The sequence below is a fragment of the Condylura cristata genome, unplaced genomic scaffold (genome assembly GCF_000260355.1).
Source record: "Condylura cristata isolate star-nosed mole 26May11 unplaced genomic scaffold, ConCri1.0 scaffold00033, whole genome shotgun sequence".
Classification (NCBI taxonomy): domain Eukaryota; kingdom Metazoa; phylum Chordata; class Mammalia; order Eulipotyphla; family Talpidae; genus Condylura; species Condylura cristata.
Genome location: NW_004567134.1, coordinates 9,399,858 through 9,424,736, shown reverse-complemented (window position 1 = coordinate 9,424,736; position 24,879 = coordinate 9,399,858). Strand labels below are relative to the sequence as shown.

The 24,879-nt window shown below is 38.3% G+C and overlaps 1 protein-coding gene across 2 annotated transcripts in view; it reads right to left on the bottom strand.

Annotated features, from left to right (window-relative positions):
• Positions 1–1,308: 1,308 nt before the first annotated feature.
• Positions 1,309–24,879, bottom strand: part of ANKRD28 (ankyrin repeat domain 28) — a 78,593-nt gene continuing 55,022 nt past the window's right edge. The window contains exons 13-26 of one of the 2 annotated variants that reach the window (XM_012732184.1): positions 23,702–23,813; positions 22,487–22,513; positions 22,012–22,086; positions 18,503–18,704; positions 15,423–15,510; positions 14,787–14,904; positions 12,490–12,709; positions 10,516–10,603; positions 10,344–10,427; positions 9,694–9,839; positions 9,119–9,201; positions 8,673–8,755; positions 7,729–7,820; positions 1,309–4,523 (exon numbers count right to left, since the gene is read on the bottom strand). In XM_012732184.1, coding sequence (XP_012587638.1) covers positions 4,237–4,523; positions 7,729–7,820; positions 8,673–8,755; positions 9,119–9,201; positions 9,694–9,839; positions 10,344–10,427; positions 10,516–10,603; positions 12,490–12,709; positions 14,787–14,904; positions 15,423–15,510; positions 18,503–18,704; positions 22,012–22,086; positions 22,487–22,513; positions 23,702–23,813 — 1,705 coding nt within the window. In that variant the 3' untranslated portion in view covers positions 1,309–4,236. The remainder of the gene's footprint in view (positions 4,524–7,728; positions 7,821–8,672; positions 8,756–9,118; positions 9,202–9,693; positions 9,840–10,343; positions 10,428–10,515; positions 10,604–12,489; positions 12,710–14,786; positions 14,905–15,422; positions 15,511–18,502; positions 18,705–22,011; positions 22,087–22,486; positions 22,514–23,701; positions 23,814–24,879) is intronic. The other variant, XM_004692298.2, reaches the window with a different exon arrangement.

Below are 24,879 nucleotides of genomic sequence, written 5' to 3'. Positions count from 1 at the left end.
ATCACTGCGGTCAAGGTTGTTTCCGAACCAGCCTCCTGGTTTTTGAGGGGTGGTGGTGTTGGTGGTGGCTGATTATTGTTATAAAGGCTGGGTTTTTGAGCTCGGTGCTGGAATCTATCCTACTCGAGTTTTGTGGCCTCCTTATTTCCAGCTTCAGGTGGAGCCAGTTAAACCTCTAGGGCGGGTCAGGGCCAGCAGTGTCCTGGGGCAGAGTGAGCTCAGGCCCCTCTGTGGTCACGCAGTGGCCCTGGGCTACCTTAGCAGAGCATCAGGTTTGCTTTTGTGGATTAGCTGGTCTCCTGCCTCTCCTTTCCTGTTTTTAGTAGTTTAGCATTTCTAGAACACAATACTCAGCAAGTCTTAGGGCCACTCACACCAGAAACTGTGACGGTGCATAAATGGGGAGTCTTTTTTATATCATTTTGTTTCTTCTAACATCAGTGACCTGGAAGAACAGAACTGGGAGGAGCTTGGCAAAGTTGCCAGCCAAAGCGTATGGTTGTCTGTCAAGTGGGGAAGCGCAACGCTATGAAGGGGACGTGCTCCTCTCACCACACTGGCCGGACACTGCTCAGGTTACTGCTCTAGGCTGCAGCCCTGGGCTGTTACATAGAGACTGGCGGCTCTGGCGATTGTGTGGTTAGATGCATTTCAAGTACCCACAACCTCGCCTGGTGCGTGTAGATGCTGCAGACGCTTTGTTGATACCAGGATCAGAGACCTTGAGCAAGCAGTTGAGACCTGTATGTACCTCCCCCACCCCCACGACCCCATTTGTTCTCACCTCTGCTGTGACTGCTATGAGATGATTTGCATTTGAGGCTTTCTCACGGTTTTCTGTTCAAAAATGCTAGGTGGCGGTAAGTCATCCACCTGCCCTCCCACTTCTGGGAACTGATTTTTTTCTTTTCGCCGAGGTTACTGGCCACTCTTCTGCTTGTTCCTCAAACTCCAGCTTAACTGCTCCCTGTTCACAAAGCCTGTCTGGCCTTCCCATCTGACACCATCATGTTGCTCTTTTCTTAGAGCTTCATCTCTTGCTCAGTGACAGAGTCACACTTTTAGTTACATACTTACCCACGAAGAAATTTTAAGCTAAAATTCTAAAGGGCAAGACCACGATTTCTTGGCCCACTTTTGGTCCATCCTCACCCCAAGTACATTACAGCAAGCAATAAAATACTTTCTGAATATATACATTTGCCACTTAAGTTTTAGAAGGTAAAAACTAGTTATAAACACTATGCATTTTGAGACAAGGCAGAAGAGGTTTGTATGTAATGAAAGAATGACACGTGATTTATTGCATTAAAAAACTTTATTTCATTTAAAAGGTCCAATATAAGCCAAATTATACCCCAAATTAACAGCTATACTTAGAGATCTCCTTAACTAAATGGCACGGTTGGAGTTGAGTGTCTCGTTTTGCTAAAGGTCATTTGCTATCACCACCATTTCTCCCAATGTAGTTCTTGAGCAGAAGCTGGTATTATAATACACATCAGATATTGCAGGTGTCATCTTTCATGCAGACGTAAAAAAAGCAAACAGACTTTCTATTCTGTGAGAATTAAAAAACACTACAGAGCAGGGCCCGGATGCTTCTGACATACAAGGTGTAACTATAGAGGAACTTAGTGTGATGCTGCTATGTTTGCTCTAGGTACTCACTCCGGCAATACTAGCGCTGTTCAAATACTAGTTTGGAATTTGCCTCGTTAGGTGCAGACCTAACATGTTTGATCAAAGTGGGGGTATCGCAAAGCAATTAAAGTTTTCCTGCAGGACAAGCAATCAGGGAAAACACCACCTCATACATTTTTCCGTAATAGCATCATCTGCATAAAGTGATAATATGTAATTTCTGATATATATTGGGATAAATTAAAAAGTCTGTTGCTTTATAGTTACACCTTGGGTTTCATCAGATGTGGCAGGTCTGTGTCTAAATGAGTCCTTCTAGAAATCATTTCAGCAGATGAGTCAAACAGCCTGTAAAGAGAAGACATGACAGGGCGCGAGGGTCATCCTTCCAACGTTCTCTGTGTTCTTTTGGAGGACAGAACCGGCCCAAGGACAGAAGTTATCGAGAAGGAGGCTTCCGCTCCAGCTAAGGAAGACCTTTCTAACAGAGCTGCTCAACAACTGAATGGACTGCTTGGTGAGGTAGAGTCACTGGAAGTGTTCAAGGTGGAAAGGTCACCCTTGTAGAAGGGACTCCTGCATTTTTAAGGTTAGACTGGATGAACCTCAGGTCTCTTTCATTCTGAGATTCTAGAAAATTCCCTCAGGGAATTCAGAAGAGAATTCCTAAAAGGAAAGAGAAAGCACACATATGTATACTTTTAGATCCTCTTTTGAGTTTTTTTCAAAAGGTACAATAGAAAACGTAGTCCGCTGTCTGTAAAATGCATATTCCCTTCCTCCTCCTACCAGTTAGGAAGGGCATTATGACTTCTTTATATCATAAAGAAGAGATGGAGTGTTAACATTTGTTAATTTCTGTAAATATTTTAGAAAAAAATGCTGGAAATCTAGTAGTCAATGCCCTAGAAACTTTATAGATTATTTTAGGTGATATGCACAGATACAAATACATTATTCATTAAATACAACTCACATCTGTGTTTTATTATACTCTAAAATATACAGGAATCTTGATGTACTGAAAGAGTGCAAGTAAATACAGTTTCAAGCAGTCACTATTTCTATGTACATGCTCATTAATTTGTCAAAAAAACCCCACAAAATTATCAAATAGATCAAAATACTGTTCTGTGTTTTCACACTTTATATTCAGAAAAACCAGCTGATAATTTACAATGTCATAAAGTTTCCAGTTTCACAATACAAAAAAGGATAAAATGAAATTGGGTATTTAGTGAAAATTTATGGAACTTGACCCAGATCTGTAGACTCCCCTACATAAGTAAAATCATTCTCACTGAGAGAGTGACAGTTATAGTAAAAGCAGAACCATATCGCTATTTTAAAAAAAACTAACCAGCGGCCTTTTCTGTCATCTGAAAGGCAACCCTCCCGTCCCACAGGCAATGGTTTCTCTCTTCAAGTAGTAAAATGGTAAATATCTGCTCCTTAAATGTCAACAGGACCTAACAGCTCAGCATAGGAGATCTTGCCCAATACAGACATGCCTTCTAAGAGACCTGGTGATGTTAACTTAGAATTAACAAGGGAGTTTTTCTTTTTGATATTTTTGCTGAAAAATGACAAAACCCCCCAATCCATGGTGGAGGCACAGACGTAACCTACGGGCCGAAGGTTTGCCTCCCAAAGTGGTGACGCTGGAAATGCCATTCCCCAGGGCCAGTCAGCTGCAACAGGGTGAAAATAGCCTACTTTTTTTCTTTTTTTAATTTCATTAAGTTTTCTTCTAGGAAATTTTTTTACAATTTTGAATAAAAATAGTTTAATTTAAACCTAACCCATTCAAACTGGGCAACAGTAGCCCAACCTAGCTCATGTCTACACCACAAGTATTTTCACCCCAACTGCACCCATCAACTGGTCTTTGATTCTAATATTATAAAAGTTGGAATTTTTAAATTTTTATGTAAAAGAAAAAAATGTAAAAATACATCTGCTTTCTGTCATGGTTTTTAATACAGTATTAGAAGGCTTTCAGATGGTTTTCTTTTAAAAAAAAATCATTTAAAACCAAATCTCAGCTTCATTGTCAGAAATAGTTCAGTTTGGTTTCGATAATGTCTTACTTCACCTACTCCGGTTCCCACAAAATGGCATTCGATAAAAACCTCTCAAGTCATTTGGTCCTTTGGCAATTTGCTGTGCACATAATGCCTACTGTACCAAACTCTTATTGCCCTTAAATTTAGTTGGAGTTCTATTGATAAAATTCCAATCTAGTGTCCTCATCTCTTTACAGCAGCGCTGCCTGTGTAAGCAGATTGGGGCTCAGTGTCCAAGTCATTCCTGGCACTGCAAAATCAAAACTTCTACAAAGCAACTGACATCAAAGTGTGTTCCTCTGGTCAAGTCTACTTCAAGATTCTAGGTTTCAAGATTCTAGAAGTTCCTTTTGCAAAACTTGCCTTTAAAATGCTTCTTAATGTCATCACTTTTAGATTCACTCTCGTGATCTTTCATCTGAGGCTGAAATTTGTACGTCACTAAGAAAGTGCCTTTTTCCTGAAAAAGCACGGTTTGAAGCATCTGTGTCAGCATGCCCTTCACAGGCCTCTGGGCTCAGCCTCTTCAGTAGGTCTCGGAGTCGGAGTCATTGAGCTCGTCCACATCGGTGTACAGGTAATCCTGCTCCCCGCCAATGTTGTTGAAACTGCAGTAGGAACTAGGCTCGTTCCTCATGATCGGCAAGGCTTCAAAGCTGACTGTTTTTGAGGTGTTCGTGTAACGGTTAATGGCATTGAATGTCAGGGACGATAAAGGGCTACTTGACGAGACAGGCATCATGGTGGCCAAAATGAGAGCTAGGCAGTCTGCCACGTCCTTATTGGGTGCACAGGCCAAAGCTGGGGTATAGCCTGGGATTGAACACAAAAAAGAAAAGATAAAACATTCCAAACGCACTACACAGATGCAAGGAAATATGCCTAAACGCCTTCAAGTTCAGACATACTTTAAATTACTTGGCATAGAACAGGTTTAATTTGAATGTTTCATAAGGGAAAGTAGCCACAGACTATTGGGGGGGGGCGCAGGGGAGGTAAGGACACCTTGCAGATTAAATTACAGAAGAGAAAAACAGCCCAGATAGGGATGATTTCCCCACCATCTCACAACTATGGGTAAGTTAGGGCTATGAATTCCCACCTGAACTCACAGAAGATAATGGACTAGAATATGGGGATAAAAGCTGATGTCTCCCTTCAAGTGGTGATCAAAGACTTACCACTATGGTTATGTATGTGCTGAAAAGATCTAAACATGCTGATTTATGAATGAGTCTCTGAGAAGGTGCTCAGAAGATGTTTGTTGAATGCTCTTTGAGTGTTCATTAGTTTTTCTTTCAGGGTCACAGTTCACTAAGTAGGTGAACTTTTAAAATACCTAAGTGAAAATAAATGTTTCCTTTGCAGCTGTTCCTTTAAGCTGAAGATTAAGGCATCATAAAGTACCAACACATCAAACTGAGGAAAGAAACACATAGGTGCCTCTCTCGGTAAGGACCCAGTCGGGAGCACAGAATGGGAAAGATCGTAAAAACACACCAGACGACGTCAAGTTCAGGTCATGCCAGACAACTTTAAAATAGCTCACATAACTGGTTTAAACCAAGTAGAGCCAAAAGGCCTTTATACACGTCTTAAAGCTTTAGTCCAGTTTCCTTTGTGTACTTCTAGGTATGATTCTCTTCCAGCACTATACTGTAACACCTGAATGATTTGTCACAAATCGAAGTCCCCTACTCAAGTACAATTATGCCCCTTTCTCGTTCACGAGGGGGACTATAGCGACCCAAGTGGGCTCTAACTTGTGTTCATACACACACAGTTACTAACATCTGGCTTCCTGAGACTGACCATGCAGTTGTATGTAACTGCAGTTGTTTTGCTTTTACTGTGTGTTGTACCATAGTCTAGTCATTCTATTGTTTCCATTTCTGCATATTTTTATCCATGCTATAGTTGCCTTGAGAAAGAAAAAAAATTCTTCCCTCCAATAAGTTTCTTTCTCCCCTGTTCAAGGATAAAAGGCTAATGTCATGAGCATTAACTAACCCCTAGATGTGCAGAGTGATCAGAAGATGTGTCACTGCTCCTTTGAGGCTCTTCCAAAGGTGCCTGTTGTGATGCTGATAGCGGAAGAGCAACCCAGCAGGGACAGAATACCTCAAGAATGTTTTCTAGTTCTCGTGGAACTGAAAACAGGCTGCTCTCCTCTGCACAGGATTGGTGTAGTATGCTGAAAAGCAAATGCAAGAGAAACAAAGTGCTTGGAGACAAGGGTCTCTCTAATCTTCTTCCCAGGCAAGTATAATTGTTCCCTCTAGAAGTTCCACAGAAATGTCACTGACCATATTCCTGGAGTGAATGAATACCTAGGCACAGAGTACACTAGACCCTTTATATACTGTCTCTCGACTACAGAGCCTAGATGTCAGCCAGTTACTAGAATAACTTAGATCAGCTATCAAGATGGCCATTTGGGGCTCCTCATTTTAGTCTACTTAGTAGCTGCATTTCTTGAAAAGTAATTTACTGATAAGCTTCTTTTACAGCTAGTTGGGTCTAAACTTGTCTTCAGTGACAATGAATTCTTACTACTTCTATCGATTTCATAACTGTGTTGCTGGTATCCCCAAATTGGAGTCCAACTTAGATCTTGCTTTTGGGTTCCATGTCTCTATATCCAAATACTGACTGGGGGTTTCAACTCAGCTCTTCCTCCTATCTTCCTATTTTAGCAACAGCATTTCCACACAGCTCACCAAGTTTGTGAGTCCCAGCATGAATGCCCAGAGAAATCTGTCTTAATTCTAGGTGCCGTTTCCTTTCACCTGTTAAATTTGTTCTCTATCCCACTCTTGTTCTGCTTGACAGAGTGGCTGCTATCCTCCTCCTGCCCGGTCCTCACCACTAGATTCCCAGCTCTGGGAACACAACACTGACACTCTTGTGTTCTCTAAACATGCCACTTCACTGGGAAAGTTTGCTCCCCACTGTTTCTACTTGTTCTTTGGGTTACAGGATGCTTTTGGGGGCTACCTTCCTGGTCCTTCAAGAGTCTGAACACTCATCACATTCTAGGTTTACTCCAGTTTCGCTACTGTTAGTGCACTTGTCTTATGCCACAGTCACTTCAGAACCTGGCCCAATGCACTCACCACAAACGAGTGCCTCCTGCGCCCCTCTCTGCCCTGCAGTCTTCTAAGTGCCAGGAATGTATCAGGCTTCTACGTCTGGTAGAGCCTCTATTCATTCTAGGGAGTGAGCTACACAAACCTGATTTAGAAAAAGTAAATTACATACAGTATGTAAAAAAACAGGACTGCAGTAGGACTAAGCAGCACCACCGCACGTGAGGGTCCTGTAGGTCATAGGCAGGGGTGTTTGAGTTGCGATTTGGAATAGAGGAGAAAGAAGTGGGCACTTTTAGATGTAATTTTGATCTTTCTCCAAAGTATATGCTGATGGACTGTGTGAATACCGGTAAGGAGGGGATTGCCATCAACCAGAACCATGGAGAGTGGGTAATGGAAAGCAGAGAGTGGATTTGCAGCTTTGAGACATGTGATTTAATAAACATCGACATTGTATTGTTGATTGATAAATATGCAACATAAGTAATTTTTAAGAAGTAATTTTGGGATCACCTAGGGAGAAGGAAATGAAACTTTGCAAAAGAAGGTGAAACAATGTTTCCATATGAAATGATCTGCAAATCCTATACAAACTAGGAAAAACTGCAATAAGCCAGGGGGACGGGTTTCTAGTGTACAAATGGGGAGATCTGCTTTAGACACAGCTAGCACTTAAGGGATCGGGTTAACATGTCTGACAGAACAAATGTTAACAATAGCAACAACTCTGGTAAGTGAAATTCCTAAGTTTGTCTTAGATGGACTCTTCCAATTTCTTTTGTCTCTGACCCATTTTCCCACAAAGGTAAATACCATTCGCTGTTAAAGTTTCATTTTCCTCTATGGTTACTATCTGTTTATCTCAAACATGGGCCTATCAAAAGAGAAAAAGCTGCTAGCCAAGGAGACAGAACAGAACTACTCACCGTTCTCATCCACGGCAAGCACGCTTGCTCCTTTGCCCAAAAGCTCCTGAACCACCATTGTTAGCCCGTTTCGGGCAGCAACATGCAGAGGTCTGGGGGAAAAACATGATCTATGAACAGGTGTGTGCTCGCTCTCTCCCCCTCCTCTCAATTCTGGTGGTTAAAGGACATTTGTGCTAAGCAGTGAAGACCCAGCGATACAAACTAAGATGTCTGTCTAGGAGCACTGGAGATGGGCGGTGAGGCGTGAGTAGTTCTCACACACTCCCAAGCTGTGTACGCCGCAGAGCATTATTAGGTCCTGTCAGCAAATGCCTGCTTTCACCAAACCTTTTGTTAGTCTGCATTAAGTTTTCTAAGTAATGAAGTTGGCAAACAAATACAAAGAACTAAAGACTGTCAACTGCAATGGTAAAAATTGCACAAAGCTTTGAACACAGTTTACAGGTTCCATGGTTATTTTTTGACCACTTTCAAGGGATCTGAGCAATATCTGAAGTGAACCAGTATTACAAGATTTTCCTCTTTACTGTCTCAAAATAGAATAGCAAATAGAAATTGGGAGAAGACACTGGGATCTAAGATCTACTCAGCAGTCTCTGGGAGGCTCACAGCTCATACTGAGATGATTCTTTTGAGACCTCCTTAGTTCAGAGACATATATAAAACTCTCTCATTTATATATTACCAGAATCAAATACAGAATGTATTAGTACTTTTATTGATAAAATTACAGCTAACTGGATCAAGAAAATATACATTACTTCTAGTAATAGTTATGACTTTAGAAATAGGTTAAGTCAATTATAAAGACTGCTCTTTACTTTCTAACTGCTTCTGTAACTAAAATCGATTGCAATGATCCCATATTAGAAAAAAGCCCTATAAATCATTTCTATAGTTAGGGGGTCATAAAGATTATAGTAGATGCTGAAAGTACTCACGTTTGCAAGGCTGCATTGGTTGCATTGATGAGGTTTCTATCTGTTATCTTTTCCAGTATTAACAAGGCACTAGTTTCATGACCCTAAAATCATGGCAAATAACTTTTAAACATGCACACGATTATAAGTAACTCTATACACCCAACCCTAGCCCACATAGCAACCTCCACATCACTCCAAATGTGTTGGGGTTGAAGGACAAGAATAATTTTAGAGAGAATAAAGATAGACGGTGATTATGTTTAGGCTTGTGCTCTAAAATTCACTTGATTTAGTGGAGACCTGCATATGCAAGGGTGCCTAAAAGTCATGGCTTTTTTTTCCCCAAAGAAACCTGAATTCGGTGATTATTTGGTCCCTGGAGCCCTGGTTCATTTTAGAGAAGGGTGAAAACTTTTACATTGTTGATATTAACAATGAAAACTTTTCTTAAAATGTGTACATACCTTGCCACACGCCAGATGGAGGGCAGTGTTTTTATTGTTATCTTGTAAAGTCAGATCTGCACTAGCACTGCTAACCAGCATCTCTGGGAGGAAAAATTGCATCAGTTTTTACGTATATGAACAAATTTTCTCAATTACTAATGACCCAATATAAAGAAATTAAGATACAAAGCAAAAACTTAAGATATAATGTACATAACAACATATTAATGTATCGTTTGAAGTGCTCTAAATTTACAATTATTTAACTGTCATAACAACCCTACAAAATGAGCACTATTATCTTCCTCCCCATATAATGGAGGCCTGAGGTGATTCAATTGGCAAATCCGGGACTTAGATTTGGCCAGTTGGACACCAGAGCCAACTCTGAACCACTCACTGCCCTACTCTGCCTGGCAAAGCAGACTGTTTAGTTAGAATGAGCAAAGACAGACACTGTGGCCTTAAATGAAATGTGAAGTTTTTAACTCTCTGGAATGGTGGGGTAAATAGTGGAAAATTCAGTGAGCTGGAGTCAGCAAGCTTGGGAGCAAAGCTACATGCAAGCAAGAACCCGCAGCCAGTTTCTTTACCAACTGTATTTGTTTGTCCATTTTCTGCAGCCATCATGAGAGGAGTTTTCCCGGAAGAGTCCACAGAATTGACTTGGGCGTTATGACTGAGCAGTAGCTGTAAACACTCCACATGGTCTGTGAAGGCGGCGGCATGGAGAGGGGTTCTGCAATAGGAAAAAGTGGGAGAAGATCCATGTGTCAAGTGCTCTGGAGAAAAGTAGTCCTTAATTTACAACACACCATTGTCAAGGGCTTACCAATTAGGCAATAAAAAAAGGGTAAAGATATGTTTAAATTCTGCTACAGAAATTTATACTTCTGATCATATAAATAATAGAATTGCTAAAAAAGTTACTGAGGGAATTTTTGAAAGAAATTCTGACCCAGTATAAATATTGTCCTCTATTATAACTGTTGGACTCTCTCCCAGCCTTTATTCCTGTTTTAAAAACTAACCTTTCTTTAGGTTGCTTATCTTGAAAGAGGAAGACTAAAATTCATAATAGAAAAAACCCTCTTAAAGAAAGTATTTTATAACAATATATGCTTGGAACTATAAAAACTAACATTCAATTCAGTGGGTCTCTGTAATTTCTTCTGTACCTTTGTAGTAGCTACAAAATATTCTTCCTACAGAAGGTAAAACTTTCTCAAATAGTGGCGCCTACCTTCCCTTTGAATCTGTGCTGTTCACGATGCTGGCACCTAACGTGTCAATTAACATCTCAGCGGCACCTTCGTTGTCGTTTATCCTGTGGAATGGACAGGCAGTCATTCTCACAGCAACGGCACATTTCTTAAACGGCCAACCCAAATCTAATTTATTCCAGCTTTACTTACACAGCACAGTGCAAAGGACTAAATGCATTTCCTTCCATTTTCTGGAAAACCTCCTGTTCTAAAAGAAGTTCTACACACGTCTCGTGACCTAAGTAAGTAAAAGAGAATCAAGGCATTAAAACCCAGAAGACACCAAGAGCCTGTGCACACACTTCTCTCTACAAGGAGCAGGCAGCCCACTGTGTAGGAGCACGTTTTTAGGAGTTTGGGAACCTAATGTACAGTCTGAGACGCAAGGTACAGTAGATTCTTATCACTTAAGGTTTTCTTGACACAACATATACTGTGTGGGGAAAATATTAGGCCCATTTTTTTCTACGTTTAAAACTATCTGGTCATTCTTTATTCAAATGTTATTTATATAGCATGTAAGTTTCAAAGTAATTTACATAGCCTAACTTCAAAATTTAAATATTTTCTGATTACAGAACTGTAGGAATCCCAGAACTATAGATATGTTTGGAGGGGGAAAAAAATCCACATTCCTTTCTTCATCCCATCTCAGTTCCACTCACTAACTCCTAACTACTAGATTGTAACCAGGTCTAGAAAGTTTCAAAGTACATACAGCCGCCCACATATATTTTGTATTTTTATGCAGTGGATGACTTTTGCAACTTGTTTTTTTTACTTAAGTCATGCATCCCATATATATCAAAATCTTATTAAGTGTCTGGAAGAACTTCAGAGTATAAAAGTATCATAAATGGGGTCCTCCCTGGTGGTTAAATGGGTTAAAACACCACATTATGAAGCTCTCTAAAGCTACTGCGCATGAGCTTGATCCCTGCCATAGAGCTGACCCACGCAGCATGGCAGACCTCTCCTGACCCGCCCACTGCTCCCCTCAGCAGTATATTTCAGTAGATCTGCCTGTTCTATTTCCCACTCTATCTCTGGTGAATCCTCTCACTCACCACACCTCTGGCCTATACCCCAGTTCTATAAGCAAATAAATCCTTCTAAAAAAAAAAGTATCATAAATGAACTAATCTCTGATTATAGATTTTTGAGATAAAAGTTATCAACAATGTTGTAAGCAAGCACTGTCATACTTAAAAAAAAAGCCAAGTAATTATGTAGAACAATTTCTCAGAAGCATTATTCTATTAAAAGAAAGTATATTGCTAACAATCTGAATGCCCAATTTAGATTCAAAACAGGAAACCCCTCCTATCTCCACTAATACCTCAGCCCCGAATTTTGACAGGATTATGTTCTTAAGGTACAAAATATAACCAAGAGTTTTCTAAGATGATCACTACCCATGTCCCTACTACTCAAGGAAAAAAAAATGACTTCTATATACTCCATTACTTATTTTAACTAGTAAGATTTCATAAGCCAAACTGAGGTTTATACTTCTGAGTGACTTTTAAAAAGTCAACCTACATAGAAGGAATGTAGAAACCTAGCCTCCCGAAAACTAAGTGTTCTATATATATGCAGCAAAGCTAACATCACCATGAAAGTATCTACATTTCTGTTTCTATGACCTTCTAGGACGAGATTCTTATAAACTTTCAGCATATCTGTTAGTGTAATGGATATTTTGCAAGATGCTCAGAACACACACACAAATTTCAGTTTAGAATATGACTCATTTTTACTCTTTCTCCTGTCTTTGTTGTCATTCCCCCCCACCCCCCCAAAAACAAGTACTCTCAGGAAACAGAAGACCTAATCAAAAGGTAAGCATACCATACAATTATCTTTAAAATGCAAAAATACTTGTTGAAGCAAAGTCTAAGAAAAGCTGCAAATTTAGTCATAGTTGATCTCAAAACACCTTACTATGCAGTGGCTAAGAAGAAGCTATATTCTTAGCGCAGATTAAAATTTGTAAAAAGACTTGAAATAAACTTTATTTTGCCTCATAAACATGTTACGTGCATGAATATCAGAGTATGTTAAGTAACCTGGGTCTGCTTGGTAGACAACAGAATAGTGTAGGTTTGTTCCTTTATACTTAACCATTGTAGCAAGCCCAGTGGAGTGCTGTATATCCATGATTGTCGACTATAGCTGGATTTGCATCCATAGATGCTGCTGACTGCAAAAGGGCTCCAAGAACACCAATGTGTCCACAGGCAGCTGACAAGTGTATAGGTGTCCGGCCCCTGCTATCCCGAAATAAGCACTTAGCACCATGTTGAAGTAATGCGTCTACACATTCCTCATGGCCTGTAACTGCCTGAAATTAGAAAATTTGCATGTAGTTTGATATATAGAACACTATGTACCTTATTGCTAATTAAAAAATTTAAAGTATATATTTCCCATATCCTTCCACCAAGTTATCATTTTTGATTGATTCAATATTGTTACTGGAAGGGCTTACCAATTTAAAAAATGAATTTTTCAAAATACTGGTATGAAAGACAAAAAGAAAAACTTGTAATTCAATGAAGATAACTTTCGAAGGTTGAAAACAGTAAGACAAAAATATGTAAGAAAATAGTTGAGATAATGGAAAACCATCAAATTGACTAATTCTAACAAGACTTTAGGGTGTTAAGATTTTGTTCCAAGAACTTAAAGTCCAGAAATAAATCCACATATATATCAGTACTTAATTCATGATAGGGAAAGTAATCTCTAACAAACGGTGCTAGGAAAATGGACAGCCACAAGTAGAAGAATGGAGCTATATTACCCTTTAATTCTATGCACAAAAATAAATCTAATTAAAGGCTTAGGTTTAAGACCTCCAACAATAAAATACAAGAAAACATAGGCAATATGTTATAAGACATCAATAGACATCAATGATGAACATGTTTTGGACACTTCTCCATATAGCAAGGGAAATAAAAGTAAAAACAGACAAGTGGGATTACTGACAGTTAAAGAGCTTTTACACAGTCAAGGAAAATGTAAGTCGAATAAAAAAAAATTCTACTGAATAGAAAATATTTACATATTACACAACCACAAAGGGATCACCATCTGAGATATTAAAAAAAAAAACTTCAATGTAACAATGAAAAACCAAACATTCCATATATGGGCAGCAAATCTGGACAAACTCACCAAGAGGATATCTATCCAGAGGCGAATAGAATATATGGCAAATGTTTATCATTGCTTTTAATAAAGATGGTCAAAATCACCATATCATATATGGCACATATTGAAAAGACCCCAGTGTTGGAGAAGATGTGGAGAAAGAGAAATCCTCTTACACATTGTTCGTGGGAATATAAAGTGGTATAGCCATTCTGGAAGTGATGGGGATTTATCTTATAGAACAAAACATGTAAATGACTCAGCGACCCCAAAAGTACCACTGAAGAACATGAAACCATCAACAAACAATTACATTTTACAGTTTCTCACAGCATTAGTCATAGTAGGTAGGAAATTATGTTCACATGTCCACAGGATTGAATCAAGAAGATGTAGTATAAGTCAACACAGTAGAAAGGTAAAATATTGCCATTACAGCAAAATTGAAGGCTTCTGAGGGAACTATATTTTAGAAAGCAAGTCAAAATATCAAATATTGAATGTTTACAATTGAAGGTTTCTGAGGGAACTATATTTTAGAAAGCAAGTCACAATGTCAAATATTGGATGTTTACATAGTAGATGATTTGGCAAAGCAAAAAGTAAAACTCAGATGCTAATAAATGTAGCAAAGTCTCTGAGGTTAGTAGTGGGTGTGAGGGGAGAGAGGGTCAAAAAGCATAGGAATGGTGGGGGAGTAGAAGAAAACTAAGTTCAAAGAGGTAAGAAAGTGGAGGCATGAAAACATCAAAAAAAAAAAAAAAAACAAAAACGATAAAACCTGAAATTACATAAGTAGGTGAACTTTAGCATCTAGGTTCTATAAAATCTGGTATAGTTTGAACTCACTGATCATACAATGGTATCAATACAATGGCTACAAAATACATTTCAAATTCATAAAAAGGAATTTCTTTATACCATTACATGAATTTATTTGTTCTAAAAATATTATATTAAGTTGCTATTATATATTATATTATATAAAAATGAAGAGCACAGACAAGAAAAATCATGCCAAGTGTAAGCAAAATAATTTCTCACAGTTTAAAGAGAAAAAAAAATATCCTAAATATTCTAACACTCTTTTCTGGATTAAAAAAAGCTTGGACATTGTTTAAAATTAGCATTTAAAAACTAAGATACTAAACAGTGAAGATCATTTGGTAAAAAGTTTTCTAAGAAAAAAATATAAAACATTCAATTTAGGTAAAATGAAGTCATAAAAAATCTTTCTGAAAGGAAATGAGGTTTTTGCTTACCCCTCTGTGCAGTGCTGTCCTTCCCCATTTATCTTTGGCATCTACATTTGCTCCTTTATTCAGTAGTGAGTAGACACAGTCTGTGTGCCCGTTGAGAACAGAGAGCATAAGAGGCGTCCTAAGCATCAATGGGAAGAGGCTTGGTGTTACCACTTAAGAATCCACTTCACGAAGAGAAGTTAATCAATGTCCTTGCTTTTATTTTTTTAACTGACTTTTTGATATAACTTTCTAATGTGCTTAAATTAAAAAACTGTATTTGAAGTAACTTAGTTACATACTATAATCACTGAAGGAGGGACCAAAGTATTGAAAACTAAATATCCTCGGGCCCTCCCTGGAGGCACAACAGGTTAGGATGCAGCACTGCAAGCTAGTCTCAGTTGCTCTAGTGAGTTAGATCCCCTGCCAGGGAAGTGACCCACATGGCTCAGCAGACCTCCTCTGACCTGCCCGCTGCTCCCCTCAGCAGTATACTTCACTGATCTGCCTGTTCTACTCTCCACTCTATCTTTCACCATCCCTGTGCCTCTGGCTTGTACCCAGTTCTGCATAAATAAGTAAATACATCTTAAAAAAAAAACCCACAAAACCGCTAAACATCCTAAAAAGAATTGAAAAATTATTAAAACTTACTGTCCATTTCCATCTTGAATATCTACTGCATTCTGTGGTTCTGCATTTCCTACTAGTAGCCGTAAACACTCTGAATGACCATTTGTTGCTGTAAGGCAATATTTAAGAATTCCAATAATTATATGTAATTATAAAATAGACAATGTCCATCTCTAAAATGTCTATAAAGAAAGTTTATAGGGACTGTGTGGAGAAAACTGAACTAATGGTTAAATCAGAGTTGGCAGCTGTCCCTCCCCATTTGCCCCAATAACAAGATGGTCTAGTGGTGCCGGTATGCTCACGGAGGGACCTACTTCCAGCTAAAAGATGGAATCATTACACCAAGTCAGTAACAGCAACTCCACCCCCTCTCAGCAGTGACTGGTTTCAGTTTAGCGCTGGTCTAGTTTGGACCACTGAGAAGTTAACAAATATGGAGGACTTCTGGGAAATATTCTAGAAATTGAAATTTTAAATTTCATTAAATAATGAAAAGTCCCCCTTCTTGCCTGATCTTTACTGTGATCTTGTAAAACAGCATCATTCTGTGGCATCAATGCAAAGGCAAGAGTAAGAGTTGTTCTGAGCTCTAATGTGAATGAAACCTAAATCAAGCCCAGAAGTCCATTTATCTCTGGACATTTTATGTGAGAAATTGAACTTTGCCATAAAGTCACCACTTAGTTGGGGATTACAAAAAATGATACATATACAATTAGAGAAAAGAGATCTAAAATAATGCATCTATATACCCAAATACACAAAACGGGCAATGGTGTTAAGTAGAAGTTGCCTAAGGAAAACAGTAAGCTCGTAATAACAAATAAATGCTCAGCAAATCCTGGGTGTGGTCACAAAAAAGCTTGAAGTTCAAAGTACTGTATAAACCACATAATGATGTAGAAAGGAGTATCTATCACTACTCTTCCTAATTAAAAGACAAAATTAGTCAAATGACTGATATGCTACTGTATTATTTTTTGGTTAAACTTTTAATTATTCAATCTTAAAACTGCATGAATTATTTTGCAATCATATGTTTGTATATACACACATGTATTTATATGTGTAGTTATATGTACACATACACACATATAAAACTGCATATATATATACACATATATATATATTTATAATATAATAGTTTATTTTCACATTATTTTGTGCCTTTTTCCATCTCAGTTGTAATCCCCATAGGCTTCCCATCACCAAATCACCCAGGTGCCATCACCTGGTGATGCATTTCCCTCCCCCCACTGTTTTTGATCCCATTTCCCACTCCACCCCCATAAAATGTCTCTGGTATATAATTATTCTTTATTATTCTTGTTTTCTGGCCTGGTCTATTATACTCCTGCTATGAGTGAAACCATCCGATATTTTTCCTTTTCTTTCTGGCTTATTTCACTAAGCATAATCCCTTCCAGCTCCATCCATGTTGCTGCAAAAGGCATGTGTTTTATCTCTTTTGGTTGCTGAGTAATATTCCACTGAGTATATGTACCACATCTTTTTAATCCAGTCATCCTCTTTTGGGCATTTGGGCTGCTTCCATGTCTTTTCCTATTGTCCATAAAGCACATGCTACTGTACTTTTAACAGCTGTAGTAGATTCTTATAGTTATTAAGACTTGTGGCTCAATATCCTCCCACCTATATGGTACACCAGCCAACAGCTCTCTTAGTAATCACTTACAGTGGGGCTGCTTGAGTTGGAGCCATCATTTAAACTGAGGGAAGAGCATTCTGAGTTTTTATGGTACCTAAGTTCAGTAGCCCAAACACCAATCACTATCATTAGAAATGACTAGTTAACTTTGGAAAAAAACTTTAAATGACTAGTGAATATAATGCTCCCTAGCCTATCTCCAAGTGTGAAAGGCTTCTAAAGAAACAAAGTTTACATTTATTGGATAGGAAGATGCTAACAGAAACCTGTAGCTCTTTCAATAGACAGGATTTATGTTAGACTCTATGCACTGGTTAGCAGCTTTGAGGGAATGGCTAGTACCTTTGTTCAATATTTATTGAGAGTGAAAAGACTATGAAAACTTTAAATTAGTTCTAGGGGAAAAGAAAAAAGCTCTGCATATGATCTGTTTACAACAGTTTTTAAAGTTGTAGAATTATACACACACACACACCTTTACTCTTTTCAGAATAAGGTAATAGAAAATGATGGTACTTTGATTTATTACCATATAGTAATATCACTCCATAAAACAGACCAAGTGAAAATAATCTCATATAAATAAAGATGGCCAACAGAGAATAAGGAAAACACTTGGCTAGTATTTCTTCAAGTGTATCAATCAGTCTTGGTTACTTAAAATGAAAATTGTCTTGTAATGAAGTGGGCCTCCCTGGTGGTACAAGGGGTTAAATCTCAGCACTATTACAAAGCTGTCCACAGCCACTGAGCATGGTTCCTTTGATCCTTGGCCAGGGAGAGAGCTCAAATGCTGAGCAGACCCCTCCTGTCTCCCTGCTGCTCCCCTCAGCAGTGTATTTCAATCCACCTGTTCTGCTCTTCACTTTTGTCTCTGGCGAATACTCTGCCCTACACCCCAGCTCTTGCATGCATAGATAAATAAAATAAGTCTTAAAAGAATTCCCACAGAGTGGTGTCTCAGCACCTGCTGGTATGAAGCATAGCCAGTACCAAGTCAAATACCACATAGAGATAAAGCTCTGCATCATCCACAACACCACAGGAAACTCACACACAGAGTAAACAGTTTTTGTGTAATGCAGATACAACTCAGTCTGAATAAATGCTAAATGCAGTATGCTGGTAAAGATGTCAAAATGTTTATCGATTGCTAATGAAAGTACATACCAATCCAAAATAACTTCCATCAAAAATGAGTGAAAATAATGCCTGTTTTGTTTAAACACTTCAGAATTAAGACTTTTATAATAAAAGCTCAATCTCCAAGTAGACAATGATTTATAAAGCAGTTACAATCTTGTTGGCTTTTCCCTGAGGGTAGACTCGTTCGACCTTTCAAAAAGCTACAACTGCTACGACTACTATAAAACATTCAGAAAGAAAATGAGTATTAGATGAAAAATGGTAAATAACATATTTAACATACCTGCGGCGTGAATAGGGGTTCTCTTCAAAATGTAATCTTTTACTAAGATGGAGGCTCCCTGATTAATGAGTACATCCACACACTCAACATGGCCCTTAAATGCTGCAAGATCTAAGGGTGTTCTTCCACTGCTGTTTCTCACATCCAGATCTAACAAAGACTGTACCAACACTTCCAGTGCTTGATGGTGACCGTGATAGGCCTAGGAGCAAGTGAAAGTATTGGTTAGAAAATATTTACAGTGACTTCCCAAATTCCTTATAAAAATCTGTCTTTACATTGGATGAGACAATTCAAAGCTTCTGTATTGAAAATTCAGAAAGTTGACTATAAAGTTTCTCTAATAATCAAACAGTAGGCTATAATGCTAGGGACTGATAAAAGTTCACATGAGAGGTGATCATTTCATGAGTATGCAAGTATGGCTCCTGACATCAGTGGATGTGTGACATCCTTTCAGTTAAAGCTTTCATTCTAAGTCTGATTCCAAAGCTTACATTCTGAATTATAATTAAGTATTCCACAACTCTGATACAATTTTACAACTTTTCCTAAAAAGTTAGCCAGCAACTGAAGTTAAACTAGTACTTGAGTCTTCTAATTTCTCAAAACAACTACCTCACCGCATAAAATATCACATATCAAAAATAAACACTTCTTCCTAGCATAGTAATACATGGACTGTGCTCTGCTGGAGTAACTGCCATAGGCAAGCACTGTCTCAACCGTCCAAAACACCAAGAAGATTTAAACATAAATCTGAGGGAAGCCCACTTCTTTACAGTCTGATGAAGGGATTATATTCCCAGACAGTTGATTTCAAAACCAACATGTCAAATGAACACCTATTGTTCTCACAGAACTAGATATTGAGACAAAAATAAGGCAATAATAAGCCCCAGTTCCAACATGAATGTTCTCTCCAGTTCACTTATACCATTACTTTGTAGCTAAGGGACTATCACAAGTCATTTTCTGATATTATTCAGACCTACGGCTCAGCAGGCTGCTAAATGATCAATGGCTAACTGAAAAATAAAAAATTCTGCCACAGTTGAGTTAAATCTTGCTTGCTCTTAATCTCAAGAAAGGTATTTAACCAGAGCAGGACCCCACAAGTCATCAAAGGGCCGTAAAGCAGTTTCTGACAAAAAAAATGTCAGAGTAGCAGCAAGAGGTAATTTTCTCTGGCTTTACTGATCTCTTTGATAGCTCTGTGTAGGACACTTGACTACTTACAAAGTTTATTGCCTCAAAGATACTGGAGGGCCCCTGGTGGCGCAGTGGGTTAAAGCACAGCACTGAGAATCTAAAGCCGCTTCCGCATGAGTTCGATTTCCGCCTGCCCCGGAGGTGACCACATGGCATGGCAGACCTCTCCTGACCCGCCACTGCTCCCCTCAGCAGTGTACTTCCTCGATCTGCCTGTTCTGTTCCCCACTCTGTCTCTGGTGAAGCCTCTCACCGCCCCTGAGCCTCTGGCCTGTACCCCAGTTCTATATGCACAAATAAATAAATCTTTAAAAAAAAAAAAAAAAGATACTGGAGGGCCTCCTCCCTGGTGGCACACAGGGTTAAATCTGAGCACCATGAAGCTGTCTGCAGCCACTGTGGCCATCCCAAGCCAAGGAGCTGACCCACAGGGCACAGCAGACCTCTCCTGTCTCACCCGCTGCTCCCCTCAGCAGTGTATTTCAATGTACCTTCTGTGCTTCCCACTGTGTCTCTGGTGAATCCTTCCCCACCTCCAACCTCTGGGCTACACCCCAGTTCTTGGATGCATAAATAAATTTTTTACTGACTTGTATTTATTCCTAGGAGAACACTGATTTCTATTCTTCTAGGATATTTAATGATTACCAGGTCAATAAAATTATGTAACTAAAAGAAAAAAACTTTGTGTAAAACAGGATATATGTAAGAGATATTTATAAAAAGAAAAAAAGAAAAGAAGGATGACAGGAGCCATGATTTGCCACAGATGATGAACAGGACTGAGACAAGGAACTTGTACAGGAACTTGTACATGAGTATACACAAAGAGAGACCAAGCACCAAGCCCTGTATTTTCACTGCATCAAGACGTCTCTGCTGAGGGAGTTTAGAAAGGAAAATAAATCACTCCTAGTAATTTCTGAAAACCTGTTAGGGGTATAAAATACACAAGAGATAACACAGTGAGCCTAATCACTTAATCATAAGTTGTTTCTATTTCAGTTAAAAAAAAAAAAAAACTGTTCAGCAGCACACCCATGTTCATAATGGCACTAATAACAGCCATGGAGCAAGAAAAATCATAGTTTTATTTGAGAATGTATTAAAAATTTTGCCAAAATGTTTAGTCTAGCACCTAGTACCTGCTCACAAAATGACAGCACTAATACCAGAAGAATAATGATGATTAGGATGATGACAATGATGTAAGAATCGCCTAGTCATCTGCACAGACTTTACTTCTTGCCACCCAGAGCAAAAAATGGCTATTTTCTCCATGTTGGCATTGCTCTTTCAGATTACTTATTTTCTATACAATCTGGAAAAAGTAGATACTGTTTCCAGAGTCTCAAAGGGAAAAGAAGTTGGAAGCTTCACCATGTCTTCTTAGTTATTTAGAAGATGGTAAGTAATACTAGTGGGATGAGAGGGGCAGAAAGACAAACATACATGTTTGAGGGGCAGAAAGTTCAACATACATGTGTCAATGTTAGAAACATGGAAGATGATTCATGATAAAAAAAATACTATATGTATTTGAGGACAAAACAATCACCAAAGTATAGTAATCCACATTCACTTAAGTATTTTATGCTAACAAGCATTTTTACTTTAAATCAGAGGTCACATGACTAGCTAGTGACAGTACCCAGGTCTCACTTCTCATAGTCCCTCCCTCAGCCAGCCTTCCTCCTGCCCCAACTGTTAACATGCTTGGGCTCTACTGGACATTTCTTAAATTCATTCATTCTCTTACTTGTTTTTAAGAATTACTGTTCTCTTGTAACCTTCTCCTCTTAGTGAATGACATTAAGTGGAGAAAAACAAGTTACCTTAAACTAGAAGGGACATAACAGATCCATTAAGCCAAATTTTATACTTCAGCCAAACAGCTGAAGTATCAGTGGACAGTGGGCATATGCCAGTACCCCAAAATCAAAAAGCAGAGAGTTGTAGAAACACCACAGAAACTAAAGTGCTTAGCTGTTAAGTTACCTGCTGAGCAGGTTAGAGGCCATTCCACGAGGACCATGCATTTTTTAACTCACATTACAGGTACATTCTAACCTTAAGAGTAGGCTCTTGGGGAAACCCAAAGATCATTTTGGAGGGCTGTTCTCATTTAGACAAAACATAACAGAAGTACATTCAACAATTCTTTGAAAAAAAATTAACATTTCAATTTCAAGATCATCATTACATGGAACAAAAGTTCTGGGTACTAATTTGAGTCAAAACAGAGGAGATAGTCTCAGTAAACTTGCTATTAAACTGGTTATGAAGGCAGTACTCACAGCCAAGTGTAAAGGGCTTATTGTCGCTCTATTATCTGAATCACTCAGCATGTCTGTTCCTGAGGTTTCCATTAACTGAAATAGAAAAGCTGCATATTAAATGTCAGAAATGGCACTGTCAGATATACTACAGCAGTTACTCCTGTCCCCCTATTCCAAGTTCAACCCATAAGTATAAATTAACATCTAAATATGAATTTTAAAATATAAGACCATCATATTACGAAAACTAAACTTGGCAAGTTCTATAGATCATTGTGAAAATGTGGGAAGAACCAGACAAGGGCACTGAGGAAGGGCTGTAAACTATGAGCTTCTGGGAAATGCTATTTAATTACTGCCTCCCTACACACGATTTATGTCACTTATCTTAGTTTCTAGGAATGTGTAAAATTGGTCTTAGTTCTAGTGTGAGCAAATGAATAATTATACAATTTTGAATAGTAAGGGGCAGAAGGGATAGGCTAATACTTACAACATCTAAAGGAGTCTCACTTGCAATCTGAAAAATTAAAACAAAAACACAAACCTTAGGTTAGAATTACATGTATTTTTTAAAATTTATTTTATTTATTTATGCATCAAAAAATGGGTTGTAGGCCAGAATTATGGCAGGAGGAAGTGAGAGGATTCACCAGACACAGACTGGGGAGCTGAACAGGCAGATGGACTAAGTACACTGCTGAGGGGACCAGCAGGTGTGTCAGGAGAGGTCTGCCACGCCATGTGGGTCACCTCCGGGGCAGGGATTGAACTTACTCTGAAGTGGCTTTAGCTTCTTAGTGCTATGCTTTAACCAACTGCGCCACCAGGAAAGGCACGCAATAAGTATCTTTTTTTTTTTTTTTAAAGATTTAATTATTTGTGCATACAAATACCCTCTGGGGTATAGGCCAGAGGCTCAGGGGCAGCAGAGAGGCCTCACCAGAGACAGAGTGGGTAGCAGAACAGCCCAATTGATGAAGTACACTGCTGAGGGGAGCAGCGGGCGGGTCAGGAGAGGTCTGCCACGCCATGTGGTCACTTCTGGGGCAGGTGGAAATCGAACTCATGCAGAAGTGGCTTCTCAGTGCTGTGCTTTAACCTGCTGTGCCACTAGGGAGGGCCCACTAGGGAGGGCCCACGCTCTAAGTATCTTTTAACTTGTCTCTTACTTTCCCTCTAGTTTGGCAAAGTGGGGTGAATGGTGTGTGTGTGTGTATTATATTCAAGAATAAACTATATATATTAAAAAATAAAATCACAGTTGAAATAAAAACTCCTTTGCAGAAATAGTCCCCCTTATCAGGAGAGACTTTTAATAGAAAGAATGGGCCTTTCAGAATGCCTGAGGAATCTTCCTTTTACAGGAAAATGTATTTTTCACTTAAGACATGCTTACAGTTCTTTAGAAATGTCTCAAAAACTCATTTAAAAGCACAGGAGAAGTAAATGCAACATATATGTGAGGTAAGTATAGGGGAGGAAATAACTAGCCCTTACCACAGATCTAATTTTCTTTTCCTCCTTTCTTTTTGAAAGGGAGAAGTGAATGAGGTATCTTACTGAGGCAAGTATGGATTTAAGAGGTGTATGGGTTCTAGAAGTAATAAAAAGCAACATATACTCCGTTTCTTGACTCATATATTAGCATTGTATTACTAGAACATAAACTCACATTAGTTCTTACACAGGAATTTAGGACTCTTACCAGCTGGAGACATAGACGGTGGCCATAAGCAGCTGAATAGTGAACTGCATTGTAGCCTTGCTTGTCCCGAATCCCTGGATTTGCATCATTTCTTAGTAAGTATTCCAGGCACCTATGTAGAGCAACATTTTCAAAATTTTTTCAATCCCACTTTAAAATCATAATGTATCAATATACTACATAAACCTGTTATTTCAATGACATTGACTGTGAGATAAAAGTACTAATGCAACATTCACAAGAGAATCTTCATTCAAAATGAACACCTCTGAAGTCAGCAAGTTTATTATCACTATTACAGCACTACCCACTCACTCCCTTTAGAAAATGTCTGATAGAAATAACATCTTACTGACGGTGAGCGTGCAAGGTTGGCAATATTACCACGTATCTACTTAGAACTCATGAGAATAGTTATCTCACTAGGAAGGTCAAGAGATGTAAAGTCACCATCAAGGAAATCAAGTTTAGAATTTGATGACTTTGAATTAGAGAACTGAGAAGTACAGAAACAGCAAAAGTGGAATGTAGGTAGTAAGAAAGATCTTAATTCCAGTGTTATTAAAATGAGAATAGTTTTTAAATATTCATAATGCTATAACTTTAATAAATTTGATTGCTACTATATGGAAAAAATATTCTTAATTATAAATAAAAGGATTTGTTTCTAGATCTAGTTTAATATAAAAGATCCTGAGGAAAACATTCACCTTTATGTTGAAGTGGTCTCTGTTGGTTCATTTGATAGACACAGATTGGAATACAAATAAATATAACTTAACATTCATTCATGTTCAAATTTAAATTTGTAATCATTCATTGGTAATTTTTCTAATATTCCAATAAACTTAATTCCACTACTAGGAAAAAAAATCAAACATTCCTTGTCAAAAAATCAAATTTCTAAAAGCTCTAAAGTTATATAAAAATAATTGAAAAGCAACTCTGAAGCAACGTAACTTATCACTCATTAATTCAGTCCTTCATTCACATACATATGCATATGTATGTGTTCTTTTCAAAACCAACCCTGTTTGGTTTCTAGTTGACTTGTATAAAACCCTTAAATCTTTCTTATCTTCTTCTGGCAAGTAGGGCTTTTTTTTTTTTTTATTAAAAAGTTTATTTTTACATCATTTTGCACATTTTTTTTTCATCTCAATTGTAATCCCCACGGG